Source organism: Monodon monoceros, unplaced genomic scaffold (genome assembly GCF_005190385.1).
Source record: "Monodon monoceros isolate NGI ecotype Baffin Bay Population unplaced genomic scaffold, NGI_Narwhal_1 Super_Scaffold_19, whole genome shotgun sequence".
Taxonomy (NCBI): Eukaryota; Metazoa; Chordata; class Mammalia; order Artiodactyla; family Monodontidae; genus Monodon; species Monodon monoceros.
Genome location: NW_021703775.1, coordinates 67,174,554 through 67,188,332, shown reverse-complemented (window position 1 = coordinate 67,188,332; position 13,779 = coordinate 67,174,554). Strand labels below are relative to the sequence as shown.

At 49.7% G+C, this 13,779-nt stretch overlaps 2 protein-coding genes and 1 non-coding gene across 8 annotated transcripts; 2 read left to right on the top strand and 1 right to left on the bottom strand.

Moving 5' to 3' along the window:
• Positions 1–2,342: 2,342 nt before the first annotated feature.
• EIF2B4 (eukaryotic translation initiation factor 2B subunit delta) lies at positions 2,343–7,733 on the bottom strand. 5 transcript variants are annotated; one of them, XM_029232612.1, is made up of 13 exons: positions 7,637–7,733; positions 7,216–7,259; positions 6,757–6,892; positions 6,355–6,561; positions 6,007–6,089; positions 5,729–5,820; positions 5,383–5,497; positions 5,105–5,181; positions 4,308–4,410; positions 3,948–4,075; positions 3,632–3,809; positions 3,054–3,234; positions 2,343–2,590 (listed from the first exon to the last, which is right to left on the bottom strand). In XM_029232612.1, the coding sequence occupies exons 1-13, from the start codon at positions 7,668–7,670 to the stop codon at positions 2,391–2,393; spliced, it is 1,578 nt and encodes a 525-aa protein (XP_029088445.1). In that variant the 5' UTR covers positions 7,671–7,733; the 3' UTR covers positions 2,343–2,390. The 5 variants fall into 5 exon arrangements, with proteins under 5 accessions (XP_029088445.1, XP_029088446.1, XP_029088447.1 ...); XM_029232613.1 differs by having other exon boundaries at positions 2,349–2,590; positions 6,355–6,558; positions 7,637–7,732; XM_029232614.1 differs by having other exon boundaries at positions 2,349–2,590; positions 5,383–5,471; positions 7,637–7,701.
• On the top strand, positions 4,522–4,622 carry LOC114901204. The gene has a single exon (XR_003795081.1). It is a non-coding gene; the product is annotated as a small nucleolar RNA SNORA8 (small nucleolar RNA).
• Positions 7,734–7,836: 103 nt separating the features above from the next.
• On the top strand, positions 7,837–13,727 carry SNX17 (sorting nexin 17). 2 transcript variants are annotated; one of them, XM_029231883.1, is made up of 15 exons: positions 7,837–8,122; positions 8,616–8,690; positions 9,720–9,837; positions 10,359–10,423; positions 10,704–10,814; positions 10,926–11,016; positions 11,181–11,268; positions 11,513–11,582; positions 11,875–11,967; positions 12,064–12,267; positions 12,406–12,531; positions 12,695–12,772; positions 12,934–13,008; positions 13,101–13,142; positions 13,235–13,727. In XM_029231883.1, exons 1-15 carry the CDS (start codon positions 8,060–8,062, stop codon positions 13,346–13,348), a joined length of 1,413 nt encoding a protein of 470 aa, XP_029087716.1. In that variant the 5' UTR covers positions 7,837–8,059; the 3' UTR covers positions 13,349–13,727. The 2 variants fall into 2 exon arrangements, with proteins under 2 accessions (XP_029087716.1, XP_029087717.1); XM_029231884.1 differs by lacking the exon at positions 10,704–10,814 and having other exon boundaries at positions 7,951–8,122; positions 13,235–13,495.
• Positions 13,728–13,779: the final 52 nt, after the last annotated feature.

Sequence of the window (13,779 nt, the reverse complement as noted above, 5' to 3'; positions counted from 1 at the left end):
TTTGGCCACGCTGCGCATGTGGGATCTAGTTCCCCAGCCAGGGAATCTTTCCCCTTTTTAATTCAAACAGCAACTACACACACTGTCCTGCACCTTACTTCTTTTGAGTGTACCTTGGAGACTATTCCATTTCTCTATATAAAAACCTTCCTTATTCTTTGTTATGATTGCTTAGTATGTAATTATATGAATGTAGTAATAATTAGCCCTTATTATTAATGGATATCCAGGTGGTTTCCAGTCTTTTGCTATTATAAACAATGCTGCTATAAATACCTCTGTATCTAAGCTACTTCAAATGTGCAACTATATGGCTAGCATTAAGTTCCTAGAAGCAGAATTGCTGGACCAAAGTTTAGGTGCATTTGTGATTTTGATTGATAGGCAATATCTTTTTAATTGATCTGGTTCTCTGCCTCTAATCTCTACCAGCTACCAGCTAAAGCACAGAGCTGACCCTGTTGAACCTCTGCTTAATTTTGATGATTAAGTGGTATGCTCAATATGTAAAAAAACATGAATTCATCATAATCTTTATAGAGAGAAAGCCAAAAATTCAACAACTTCTCATTGTATGCCACTGGAAGTAACCAGTGATCAATCCTGAAAACTGGCAATTCAAAGGAAAAAATTAAACATTTATCTTGCCTTTCCAGTATGGACTGTAATTCAGAATAGTAACTGATGAGAGGGAGTTCTTTATAGAAGATTATTAGCTAGTACGTATGGAATGATGTAATTAGGAAAAAAAAAATTTACCATGTTGCATCCTCTAATGAAATAATTCAGGCAACAATAAAAGTGGATGAAACCACTAAATCAAAGTTTGTTGGGAAATTTTAAAACACCTGGACCCTTTCATCACTGAAAATGGACCAACCAACCTGATGGCAAGGCAGTATGAAACATACTCAACCTGGTTCCTGGCACAAGTCTATGTCATGAGAAAAGAAGGGGCGGGGTTGGAGAGACTGCTTTTGATTACAAAAAATTTAAGACAAAATAACGACATGTAATATATGGATTTGTTTGGATCCTGATTCAACAGTAAAAAGCTGCTTTTGAGACAATCAAGGAAATTTGATTATGGCTTGGACAATAAGGAAGAGTTTAAGTGTAATGACATGGTAAGCTTCCATATTTTTTAGAGACATAATGACGTTTGGAGGAGTAAAACGATATAATGACTGGGATTTGCTCTAATACAACTTCAGCAAGGAAAACAAGGGAAACAAAAAAAGCATATGTGGCGAATCTTGATAATCACTACATTTGGTGATGGATGGGGATTCTTTGTATAGTTCACTGTACTTCTGTGCTGCTTGAAATTTTTCAATAAAACATACACACACATACATACACATGCACACACACACAAAATGGATGACTCTAACGTATTTTTTAGGCTAACCACAATGGTTAGACTCTCACAATCTGGACCCAATCCAACCTACGTTAGCAGCTGTATCACTAATTATCCACATAAGCCGAGGTTCTAGCTTCACCACACTACTTGACACTTTGGAATTGGCCAGTCATTTTAAGGCCTATTCTGTAGTCTAAGTTATTTCCTCTGTTCACCTGCGTTCTCATTCTTTTCCAACTGGGAAACTTCTTATCCTTCAAGGACTAGGTCAGATGTTACCTGTGAAGTCTTCTCCAACCTCACTAGATCTCCTGGCAACATCCTGGGTTGCTTCCAATGAACTCTGTTCATACTACTAGTAGAATGTATCTCATACTGTAGATGTCACCTGTCTTCCTCCATCATGATGAGTACTCCTTAATGGCAGATAGCGTAAAAATTACGGGCACAGTCTCTAGATCCAGAATGCCGGAGATCACATGCTGGTTTAGTTAGTGTTACCTTGGGCAAGTAACTTAACCTCTCTGTGCCCCAGTTATCTCATCTATAAAATCGCACTTCATAGAGTGGTATTAATCTTCCTAAATGGATAAAACGGGACTACAACAGTTTATGACACACAGTAAATACTCAATACTAAGGATACAAAATATTAATATATTAATGTGTAACTATTTAATGTAAATATCAATATATTGGTTTAACTTAAATATTAATGTAATAATAATACTAAAATACTAAGGATAGGACTCTTATTTGTCCTTATTATACTCTTCCTCATATCTAGCTCAGTGTCTGGCACATAGATACTCAATAAATGGCTGATGACTTGGATAGTTTATGGTCTCCATACTGACCTTCACTTTGGCCCCAAAGCACTGGCATGGAGGTTGGTAGCAGGTGCTAAGAGGGGCTGGACAGTCTGGACTCCTAACCTAAGCGGTGGCAATGCTAAAAGAGATAAAAGGCAGCAGAGTTGCTAAGTGTAGGGAGTATGTCATTTATTGACCCTGTGTTCACCCACTCACTGGTCACTACTCTTGACTCGCAGCACAACAGGTACAGAACTGCAAGGGATCATGCCCAGCTCCGTGATCACCAGATCCACCAGTTCTGGGGGGGTCACATCATAGACCAGATTCAACAACCGTAGGGACGAGTGGTTCTGCCAGTCAGCCAGGGCCACACGTTCTCCTCGCTCACACAGCAGATCGTCAGGGTCATCTGCAATGGGAGGTGTACCCTTTTATGTACTTTTAAAAAATAAGCTGTGGGCTTCCCTTGTGGCACGGTGGTTAAGAATCCACCTGCCAATGCAGGGGACATAGGTTCGAGCCCTGGTCCAGGAAGATCCCACATGCTGCGGAGCAACTAAGCCCGTGCGCCACAACTACTGCGCCTGCGCTCTAGAGCCCGTGAGCCACAACTACTGAAGTCTGCACACCTAGAGCCCGTGTCCGCAGTGAGAAGCCCGCGCACTGCAATGAAGAGTGACCCCCCACTCGCTGCAACTAGAGAAAGCTCGCGCACAGCAACGAAGACCCAATGCAGCCAAAAATAAATAAATAAAATAAATTTATAAAAAAAAATAAAAAGAAAAAATAAGTTGTACTTCAACCTCCCCTCTCCCTCCCAAATCTTCTCAGGTCCCTGGAACCTTCTCTCCTGCCCTCCTGGGCCTCCTTACCTAGCTCATTAGAGACAAAGGCATCAGTCTGCACACGCTCACAAAACTTGTATGTTTCACAGCAGACCAGCACTGGCACATTATGGGCCCGTGCCACCAGGGCCAGCTGTGCTGTCCCTACCCGTGACATCACAGACCCGTTGGCCAGGAGCGCATGAGCTCCCAACAGCACCTTAGAAACCTATTTTGGAGAGTAGAGAGGAGGAAAAAAAATGTCATGTGTGACCAATGCAGAATAAGGTTCCCAACTCTTACCCAGGACAGCAATATTAAGGCAATGGGTAACAAATCTTAATAAAGGCTCTTGGAAAACACCTGACCGTTGACTCACCGCACCACCCACAGGAAAACTAAACTCTTTTGTCCTGTTCCCTCTCAGCGGCTACTAGTTTTATATAAGGTTCTTGCAATAGGTAGACATGCTGTATAACGTGCTGTAGATGCTTCTCCTACTAAATATAAACACAGTTGTATAATTCTAGTATTTCTAGACAATTGCAACGTTGGGAAGGCGAGACTATGTCTATACTACTATACCCTTTTACTCCAACTTTGGAGTTCTTTTCCTCTGCCCTCACCTCTGGGAGCACATAGGAAGCTGCAGGAATCAGCAGGTAGGAGGCAGGGACCCCAGCACGGACCAGAAAACGTAGTGTGTGCTTTCCCTCCAGCCGTGGCCGGCTGTCCACCACTACCACCCGAAACCGCCGGCCCTTAGCCCAAGCCTCCTGAAGAATTCGTGATACCAGAGATGAGCTAGAGTGAATGGAGAGGAGGATTCAGTTATAGATGTCACTGACTGATGGTCAGCTCATTCCTAAAGGGCAAAGAGGCAGTTCCTTCTTCAAATCATTTCACTCCCCAATTTTCTCAGTCACAGGGTCTGGCCCATACCATCCATATACCAGGATTACATCTCCATTACTGATCTTCTCATAAGCAAAGCGTGAGATTGCCTGAGCTGCAAGCACAATCTTCTCTTGCACATATAGATCGATGGCTGCTCGAAGTTCTGACTTGGCCTAAATGGAGCAAGATACTTATGGAACAAGAAACAGACACAACCCTTTGATTATCATGCTGGATGCTTGAATATGCATATAATGACAGGCCTAAAAGGGGCCCAGGTCAGACAGACCCACCACCTCAACCCTTGACCAGGCAGACCAGAGAGTTGCCCCTTCTGGGAGCCCCGAACATGTTTCCAGCTCTATCCCCCAGGTGCATGCCTCGCTCATTCCTCATACTCATCACCTCCTCTTCCCGCTTGGAGCTGCTCACACCCGTAATCTCCTTGTTAAGGAACTTGATGGCGTTGTACATGCTCGCTGACAGGGGACGGCACTGAGTCAGGAAGCTACAAAAACAACACCTTGAATCTGTGCAACTCTTCACAGCTCACAAAGCTTTCACACTTAAAAACATTTTTTTTAAAGAGAAGACAGAAAAATGAAAATATAGGTAGAAGAGCAAGAAAAAGGCTCCAAGTGCAATATAAATTCAGTATTTGGCATCGTTAGTTTTCTTGGCTTTGTGCATGTTAGACCTGGTATTTCTACTGATACAGTATTCCTATAGTTTCTCATACTGTTCAGTTTGACAGTCCTCAATAGTAACTAATACTAATTTTCTAGGGTGTCAAATTCAGAACCAGGCAGATCCATCTCCTGACCCTAAACATGGTCCTAAAGTAAATTGCTTGAGGAAATTGGATCCCAAAGATTACAGGTGGGGAATGTTGAAGTGTGTCCACATTTCACTGGAGATCAAAGAAGCCTAACTAAAAGAATTGTAGGCTGACTCACATGACAACTTCTTTCTGAAAGGGTTTTTTATCTTGAAGATTATGAGTTTGGAGAAACTAAGGTGATTGGCAGTGGAAAGAATCAGAACGTGTGAAATTCCTTGAAAATTTATTGACTTAAATAACTTTGTGTTACACATAATAAAAAAAAAACCCTTTATGCTTTGAAAAAAAGAAAAAGAAAAAGGGTCTAAGAAAAGGACTGAGCAAGGTGGGGTGGGAGTGGATGTGCAGTGATCATCCTTACCTGAAGTAGGGCTTTAGTTTATTCACTAGGTCCCTTGACAGTTCTTCACTGGGAGGTGTGGTGTAATCCTGAATCACCTGTAGGGTACACAAGGTGATCAGCAAAATGCGCCCTAACAAAAGTCTCTGAAAGGGGGACAGGGTAAGCTTCTCTGAGGAAAGTCTTCTGAGGGTGGAGTCATTCCCTCTTCCCCCCAGAGATTACTCTGGGTGAGAGAAGCCGGGGTAGCGTTGGGGAAGGTGAGGCTGGATCATAAGAGGTAACAAGATGGGACATACCTGCTGCAAGGCACGAAGCAAGGCAATGCACCGGGCATTGGAGCCACTGACCAGGCCCTGGGAGTACTGCAGGCCGAGTCGCACCATGGCTGGGTGGATCACAGAGGATGGGATGCTGATGGGATGGCGGTGTCACACACTTTGCAAGGGAACTTGAGCACCTACCGCCCACCTTCCCCTGATGAAAAGGAACCTCCTTCACTCGCACAGACACCCCCATTTGAAGAAGCACGCCTTGTGTTCATGCTTCTTTCCACAGATCCAACCTCAAGTTTCCAGTCACTTTCAAACAGAATTACTAAAACTCCTCATGCTTAAAAGTTATGACAATTTCATAAGCTCCTACCTCATAAACTGGGTTAGAGAGTTTTGTCTGCTGTACTGGGGTAGATGGGAGAAGAGACTGACTTTGGATCCATAATCCTTTCGTGTAGGAACCTTGACAAAACAGGGGAACAGAACCAAGGGCCCAGAATTTAAAACTGTGGGATAATGCTGGGAAGGAAGAAGATGGTGAGCCAAATACCCATCCTTTTCCGGGTCTCACTTCGCCCCGAGCACCTTTCCTCCCTCTATTCCATCTCTCTAGGCTCTTTCTGGCCACACACCAAACCCACTTCCTACCTGCTGTCGTTCTGGTTTTTTAACAAGCCTCCTCAGAAGCGTGGGGTCATCAACCTGACTGTGCTCGGGTAGACGCTTCACTCCTAGAAGATAACAATCGTGTTTTCAAGACACTGTAGGTGATAATGAGAAATCTGCTTTCAGGGCATAAGGGACATCAAGAAAGATTTGAGAGAGAGATGGAAAAAAACAGGAGAAAAAAGTAGAAAAAGAAACAGGGGTAGGATGAGGTTAAGGAGAGAATTGTGAACTCTGGGAACCAAGGTGAAAATTGGGAGCTGTTTTACTGTGGGGAAGCCTGAGCTAACATAGGCATTTGAATCAACAGAGGTCTTGAAGTGAAGATACCTGAGGGGGTTTCTCCAGCTGTGCTGGGGCAGGCCTGAGGAGGTGGCCCTCCTTGGTCCCCTTTTCTTGCCTGCTTCAGGGCCCGCTCAGCCTCCTGCTTGGCCCGCCTTTCAGCTCGAAGTTCAGCCTTACTCCGACCTGCTGGAACTTTCTCCTTGGCACTGCCCAACTGACTGTCCAGTCCAGGCAGGTCTTTGGTCGGGCCTGCTGAAGGTAGAAGGAAGAGGTGCCCAAGCCCTAGGTAGGTAATAGCTATGCCCCAACCAAAGCTTCTTTTCCTGTTTATCTAAACTTTTTCCCTTTTTACTTGTGCAAACCAACTTTGTCCTGTCTCCCCCTCTTCTCTCCCACCACATCCCTTTACCAGCTCCACACCCCGGCCCTTTAAAAAAGCCCCCGCACCTTGACATTGGGCTGCAGATACAGCAGAGCCAGTTTCTGGTTCTGCCCCCTTTTCCTCCTTCCGTTTTTTCTTCTGCTGTTTCTTTTCCTTCCGAAGTTGCAGCTTTTCTTCTTGGGTCATCTCCCTCCCCCCTGCCTAAGACACAGACATAGAACACTAACCTTCCCCAACAATTCCAAAAATGAATAAACACTACTGGATACTTACTAGTCTCCCACAGGATCCCTAATCCTTCCTAAGTCTCAGAAGCTACCTGTTACGAGCTTAGAGCCCACAGGGATCGAAGTTTCTCCTGCAGATCACAGTCACATTACCATTAGGGCTGAAAAAGCTCTGTGAAATCTCTTGGCTTTACCAAGAAATAAAGTGAAACGGGGATGAAGATTGGGTCGGAACGAAGTTGACACGGCCTCCTGCGTACTGCCTGACAGGCGGCTAGGGAGGGCACCCGCACTTACCCCAGGCCGAGGAACAAGCTCCGCCTTCATCCCAGATCCCGAGTCTGCATCAGAAAACAGGGCACAAAGTGAACCAGAGAGGCTCCGGGAGGGTTTGCGGGGACACGTATTCGGCGCTGCTGGCTGCTGGGTCTGCATGACCACGGGTCGCCACCAGGCGGGAGGTGAGCCGGGGATCGGCGTGGGGGACGCAGTGCGCGGCAGGATCAAAGGGAAGGGGGGCGGGGGAAGGAAGAAGCACGCACACCTCCCGGAGGAACAAGCCGGTACGCGGCACGGAGTGCGCCCGAGGCAGTGCGGACCAGACTCCGGCGTGGCGCGGGAACCGAACGACAGGGCCCAGAGGTACTCAGGGCCCATCAGTAGCCGACCGAGGCCCGTCCGCTCGCGTACCTGTTTGTGTGCCCGGCCCTTCACTCACCCTCGCGAACAACCACGGCCACGGCAGCCATCATCCTCCGTCCTGGGCTCCGCCCGCCTGGGTCACAGGGACTACAAGCGCCCCCTGGGCCGACAGCCTCGGCGCGCAGCCCCAACCGGACTACAAGCCCCGGAGTGCTCTGGGGCTCTGCCCCTGGCTACGGGTCGCGATAAGGGCCTTTTCAGCTTTGGGCTCCCAATCCCGGCAGTCGGCTCTTGCCCTTTAGACTACAGTTCCCAGGATGCCGGGGGCGCTGCGCCCCAGAGCGGACTTCCCCAGCCCTTCCCACCTCTGATCGCAAGTCCCCCCCCCCCCCCAAAATGGCGAGCGAGGCTGCGGGGACGTGCTGAGGAGCGGAGGCGAGCGTGCAAAGCCGCTGTGGCCCTCAGAGTCCGGACCCGGCCGGGCCCTGCCGCAGGGAACATGCACTTTTCCATTCCTGAAACCGAGTCCCGCAGCGGGGACAGCGGCGGCTCCGCCTACGTGGTGAGGAGCGGCCGGAGCCCGGCCGGGTAGGGGCGGGGATAACGGGCCGGAGCCCTCTCCGAGCGGCCTCCGAAGTCTGGCCGCCACCTTTCGGGCCTGGTGACAGGCCGCCGAGTCCCGACGGCCTCGCTGGGAGCTCATATTACGTCTCAGATTCATCCAAAGGTCGCCCCAGCTCCTGTAGGTCCTTTGTTCGGCCGCATCGCCTCCCCCGGCTGGGCCGCGGCTACTCTGGTGGGCGTCCCTGGCCTCTTGGGGAGGAAGACTGCAGCCTGAGCGCCCGGGTTTTCCCCGACTGGTCCTCCTGCTTTGGGACCTGGCTCTGGGGAAAATCGGCTGGCCACCTTTGGAAGATCCCGGCGCGTTGCTCAGGCGGAGCTGTGGCAGGCAACTTCCGGCCAGGGTTCTCAAGCCCCGCCAAAATGGCGAGCGAGGCGAGCGATCCTAAACAAGACCGCGACCCTAAACTGCTTGCCTGCTTTTGTGTTCTCAGGCCTATAACATTCACGTGAATGGAGTCCTGCACTGTCGGGTGCGCTACAGCCAACTCCTGGGGCTGCACGAGCAGGTGGGACTAGCACCCCTGCCTTGAGGCAGCTTCAAGCCCTTTTCTACACCTGGGCATCAGTGTCTCCATTTCCCTCCCCGTCGCTTTCTCGTAGGCTGTAGTTCCCCTTTAATCACTGCCACAGGGAAGGATTTGGTGCTTTATCTTATCGTCTGACATTTCCGGGGAACTCCCAGGGAGCTTAATGTCTGCCCCTAACTGCTCCTCCGTATACTCACATACTCCCTCCTTTCTTCTCTGTCCCCATCTTACACAGCCTGTACACTGCCTGTGCCTGTGCATGGAGAAAACGACAACCCTCCCCCCTAAGCTGCCAAAGCACTTTCCTTCTGTCATCTGAGCTGCAACTTGAAATTCTTTTTCCTGCTCATATTGATACAAACCATTCACCAATTTCCGTCTGTGTTCCTTGACTCACCTGAGCGGGTGTAGCTGTTCCAGCTATCCTTATGTGTCTGTGATGTAATGTTTCTCTGTTCTCCTCACCGGATTCTGAGCTCTGTATTTAACTCGGTACAGAGTCCTGGTTTTACTGATAACTAGTTGTGCAACCCTGAGCAAGTTACCTGATTTCTTTGGGCCTCAGCTTCTGCAACTGAAAAATGGAGTCATTGGTCTGCAAAGTCCCTTTAAGTCCTAAAATACTTCGTGAATATATTTAGCTATTACTTAACTGTGCACATAAACTTTCCTTACAAAGCCTTTTGCTTCCTATGAGGGTTCAATGAACACAGCTTTGCTAGATAAGCAAGGGTCTCCCTAGGCCCTGGCCCTATACAAACCCTTCCCACACTGTGGAGGAACAGACCTGTACACTGTAAGATTGCAAAAAACATATATCTAGGACAGAGGAACGGCTCCCTTGGGATGCTGCCCCTGCCAAAGGAATGATTTCCTGGATGACCAGGGTCGATAGGGGCGCAGGGACTAAGGAAAGGGAAGGGGAGCCCAAGAGAACATTATGAATGTCGATTGCCTCTTCTCATTTGCTATGTTTATGTGAAGAGTTGTATCTCTTTCTCCAAATAGCTTCGGAAGGAATATGGGGCCAATGTGCTTCCTGCATTTCCCCCAAAGAAGCTTTTCTCTCTGACACCCGCTGAGGTAGAACAGAGGAGAGAGCAGTTAGAGAAGTACATGCAAGCTGGTGAGTGGTTGGAGGGAACTTTAGGCTGACTCTGTTGAGGACTATGGAGAGAGACTCAAAACAGCTGATTTTGTAGAAGGTCCTGAAGGAATCTGTAGATCTGGGAAGCCTACTGTTTTATCTATTATTTAATTAGCAAAAGTAAATAGCATGCAAGGATGCTGTGGTATCTAGGTACCAGCAAAGCAATTTGGGCACTGACATCTATGAGAAATACTAATATAGCACTAACTAGTCTTAAAGCAGTTTCGATCGGTGGGGAGAACTTAACTTGTATCTGATGTGCTTTAGATGAACATTATTTTTCCCTGGTTCTATAGACTGGACTCAACTAGATGGTAGCCAAGGGTGGGGCAGGTGAAGAATTTATGCAAACAGCGAGTGAGGTGAGGCCAGTTGGGAGATGTGACAAGCCACCATCAGCCCAGGAAAGGGGACCTGGGGGGCCTGCCACAAAGAGAACTGGGGGGATCCAAGAGGGAATCATAAGTTATTAGAACATCATTCTCTTGTCCCCACAGTTCGGCAAGATCCATTGCTTGGGAGCAGTGAGACCTTCAATAGTTTCTTGCGTCGGGCACAACAGGTAAGGCTTTGGATGGGACCAAGTTTTAAGGGAAGCACCTTCCTGCAGGGCCACATCATTTTAATGAGGTGGGTACAGAGGAGCCATCCTGGCACCTTTCTGTATGGAATGGGGCTTCTGCTGTACCAGTGAAATCAAGGAAACCCAGTCTATAATTAAACAGCTGAGAATAAAGTCACCAGAGGGACCTACAATACAACATAGTTGGGAAGGGTCAGAGCTGGACGCTGGGCATGTTGTTAACAAGGTGCCTCCCATTCCCGTGTATGCTCACAACCAGGAGACACAGCAGGTCCCAACAGAAGAGGTCTCCTTGGAAGTGCTGCTTAGCAATGGGCAGAAAGTTCTGGTCAATGTGCTAACTTCAGATCAGACTGAGGATGTCCTGGAGGTGAGGCGCTTGTTCTGCACTGCTCCTCCTCCCCCTGCACCCCAGGTTCCCAGGCTTGGGGTGATTGGAACCATCCAGCATGATGAGCTGTATTTCCTTCCTTATTCCTAGGCTGTGGCGGCAAAGCTGGATCTTCCAGATGACTTGATCGGATACTTTAGTCTCTTTCTAGTTCGAGAAAAAGAGGATGGAGCCTTTTCGTGTGAGTTTGTCTGGACTTTACAGCTTCCCTCTGTTTCCACTAGTGAACTTGCCTGTCTCCCCCAAGAATGTGGCATTTCCCCAGGGCTTCTCGCTTGATTTCCCTCCCCTGAGTTTCATGACATTTTCTTTTTCTTTTCTTTTCTTTTTTTTTTAAACCCATAGTTGTACGGAAGTTGCAAGAGTTTGAGCTGCCTTATGTGTCTGTTGCCAGTCTTCGGAGTCAAGAGTATAAGATTATGCTAAGGAAGAGGTCAGGGCTGGGCTTGGAGGAGGGAGAGGGTGCTGGACTGGATTATGGGGCCACGTATTGAGACAGAATAATCTGGACAAGGGGGTAGTGCTGGGTGTTTCTACCAGGCCTCCCAAGCTTCCTCCAACTGTATCACCATTAGCTCCATAGTTCCAGATTGCTCCGGTTTTGCCCCTTTTCCATTCTGCCTCTTGCCTTCCCCCAGCTTAGCCCCATTACCCCTTTCCACCCCTTGGCCTCACAGTTATTGGGACTCTGCCTATGATGACGATGTCATGGAGAACCGGGTTGGCCTGAACCTGCTTTACGCTCAGGTGAGCTTGGAGGTGCCTCAGAACCCTTTCCCTGAAAATGGCTCTGGTGTCCCTCTGCCAAGAAAACTTTCGTATCTTTACTGCCAGTTCATGGGGAAGTTTCTAGAATACTCTCAGGGCATCTGGCACAACCTCTACTCTCCCTGCTTTGTAAGCTGATATGGTCAAGGACTCAACTGCGAAGAGCTTGCTCAAATGTGGGGTGAGGGGTCAGGCTGGACAGAGGTAACTGGACACTCTTTGGGTCTCTGACTGGGAGCCCCGAACACCCCACCCCTTGTCTCCGCTGCAGACAGTATCAGACATTGAGCGTGGGTGGATCCTAGTCACCAAGGAGCAGCACCGGCAGCTCAAATCACTGCAAGAGAAGGTCTCCAAGAAGGAGGTGAGCCCTGCCTCCCTGTCTCCCTCCAAGGGGTTGCTTCCTCTGGGCTGTCCCACTTCCCCTCCTGACCCGTCCCGCCTGCTGACTGGGTTTCAGTTCCTGCGGCTGGCCCAGACGCTGCGGCACTATGGCTACTTGCGCTTCGATGCCTGTGTGGCTGACTTTCCGGAGAAGGACTGTCCGGTGGTGGTGAGCGCAGGCAACAGTGAGCTCAGCCTCCAGCTCCGCCTGCCTGGCCAGCAACTCCGTGAAGGCTCCTTTCGGGTCACCCGCATGCGGTGCTGGCGGGTCACCTCCTCTGTGAGTTGGGGTAGGAGGGGGAGACCTTTGGGATGGAGGCCCGGCAAGCCTTGAGCTTCGGGAATGGGCTGGAGTGGGTCAGGGAGAGGCACATCGGTCAGAATGAGCTCAGCCTAATTCTTACCCTTCCTCTCCCAGGTGCCACTGCCCAGTGGAGGCACAAGCAGCCCAGGTCGGGGCCGGGGTGAGGTGCGCCTGGAACTGGCTTTTGAATACCTCATGAGCAAGGACCGGCTACAGTGGGTCACCATCACCAGCCCCCAGGTGTGAGCCCACCCTCAGGCCTCCTCTGGAGCCCATTGCACCGTCTCTCTTAGATACCCAAGTCTAGGGCTTCCAGGACTCCATGTGAGTGGGAGCCCTCGTCTTAGGGGCGCTGGGCTCAGGATGACCACCCAGTCAGGCTGAGCTCTCGCCTTGCCCTCAGGCTATCATGATGAGCATCTGCTTGCAGTCCATGGTGGATGAACTGATGGTGAAGAAATCCGGCGGCAGTATCAGGAAGGTAAGCAGCAAGCACAGACCAAGCAGCTGAGTGGTCGTGCTCTCCCTGCCTTTTGTCCTAGGTGTGATGCCTCTCCTGAGAGGGAGGGGAAGGGATTGGGATTCCAAAGGGGGTGATCAGCCCTTATCAGCAGCATCAGCACCTCATGTTTCCATCCCCAGATGCTACGCCGGCGGGTGGGGGGCACCCTGAGACGCTCAGACAGCCAGCAAGCAGTGAAGTCCCCACCGCTGCTTGTAAGTACTACTCCCTGGTCAGTCCCCCAGCCCCCAGGCCTTGCATCACCTCCGCAGTGAGGTCTCTGACACCTCTGCCTCCTCCTCCCCAGGAGTCACCTGATGCCAGCCGGGAGTCCATGGTCAAACTCTCAGTGAGTTTCCCACGAGGGTTGGTGAGGTTGGTGTTTGTAGGGGACCTTAGGGAGGCTTGAGCCCTCTGACCCCGACCCTGCCTTTATTACAGAGCAAGCTGAGTGCCGTGAGCTTGCGGGGGATTGGCACTCCCAGCACAGATGCCAGTGCCAGTGATGTCCACGGCAATTTCGCCTTTGAGGGCATTGGAGATGAGGATCTGTGATCTCCAGAGCTCGGATGTCTGCCCTCTACCCTGGAGGAGTGTTCAGAAACTTGCCCTGTGCCTGTATCCCCGAAACTGGGGTATTTTTCTTCATATTGTTCCCTTTTCTCCTTGGCCAGGGGCCTCCTAACCTGCCTTCCCTTCCCCTCCCCAGGGCTGGCTATACAAAGGATCGCTCAGAGCTGGCCTTCAATGCCAAATTAGCATTTAGTATTTTGCACAAAGTCCACGGGACCATGGCTACCTGCCTGGGGAGGAACCACAACTCCCCCCAGGCTGCTTCTGGCTTCTCGGGGCCATGAGCCAAGGGGATGGGCAGAGGTCTGTGTATGGTCTGGCCCAGCTCCCCGTCATTAAACTCAGCCTGATTGCTGCCTACCTCTGGTTCCCTCTCACTGCCCCTGCTCCCCCCATCACAGCATGGACTGCTG

What these genes read in the sequence shown, in the direction of transcription:
- EIF2B4 (XM_029232609.1), bottom strand. Translation starts at nt 7,575, where the DNA reads ATGGGCCCTGAGTACCTCTGGGCCCTGTCGTTCGGTTCCCGCGCCACG. An exon ending in GCTCCAAGCGGGAAGAGGAG is followed by an intron (nt 4,076 to 4,307) that starts GTGATGAGTATG and finishes TGCTCCATTTAG; the next exon opens with GCCAAGTCAGAACTTCGAGC. An exon ending in CTTCCTATGTGCTCCCAGAG is followed by an intron (nt 3,235 to 3,631) that starts GTGAGGGCAGAG and finishes TCTCCAAAATAG; the next exon opens with GTTTCTAAGGTGCTGTTGGG.
- SNX17 (XM_029231883.1), top strand. Translation starts at nt 8,060, where the DNA reads ATGCACTTTTCCATTCCTGAAACCGAGTCCCGCAGCGGGGACAGCGGC. An exon ending in TCTTGCGTCGGGCACAACAG is followed by an intron (nt 10,424 to 10,703) that starts GTAAGGCTTTGG and finishes GCTCACAACCAG; the next exon opens with GAGACACAGCAGGTCCCAAC. An exon ending in TCACCATCACCAGCCCCCAG is followed by an intron (nt 12,532 to 12,694) that starts GTGTGAGCCCAC and finishes CCTTGCCCTCAG; the next exon opens with GCTATCATGATGAGCATCTG.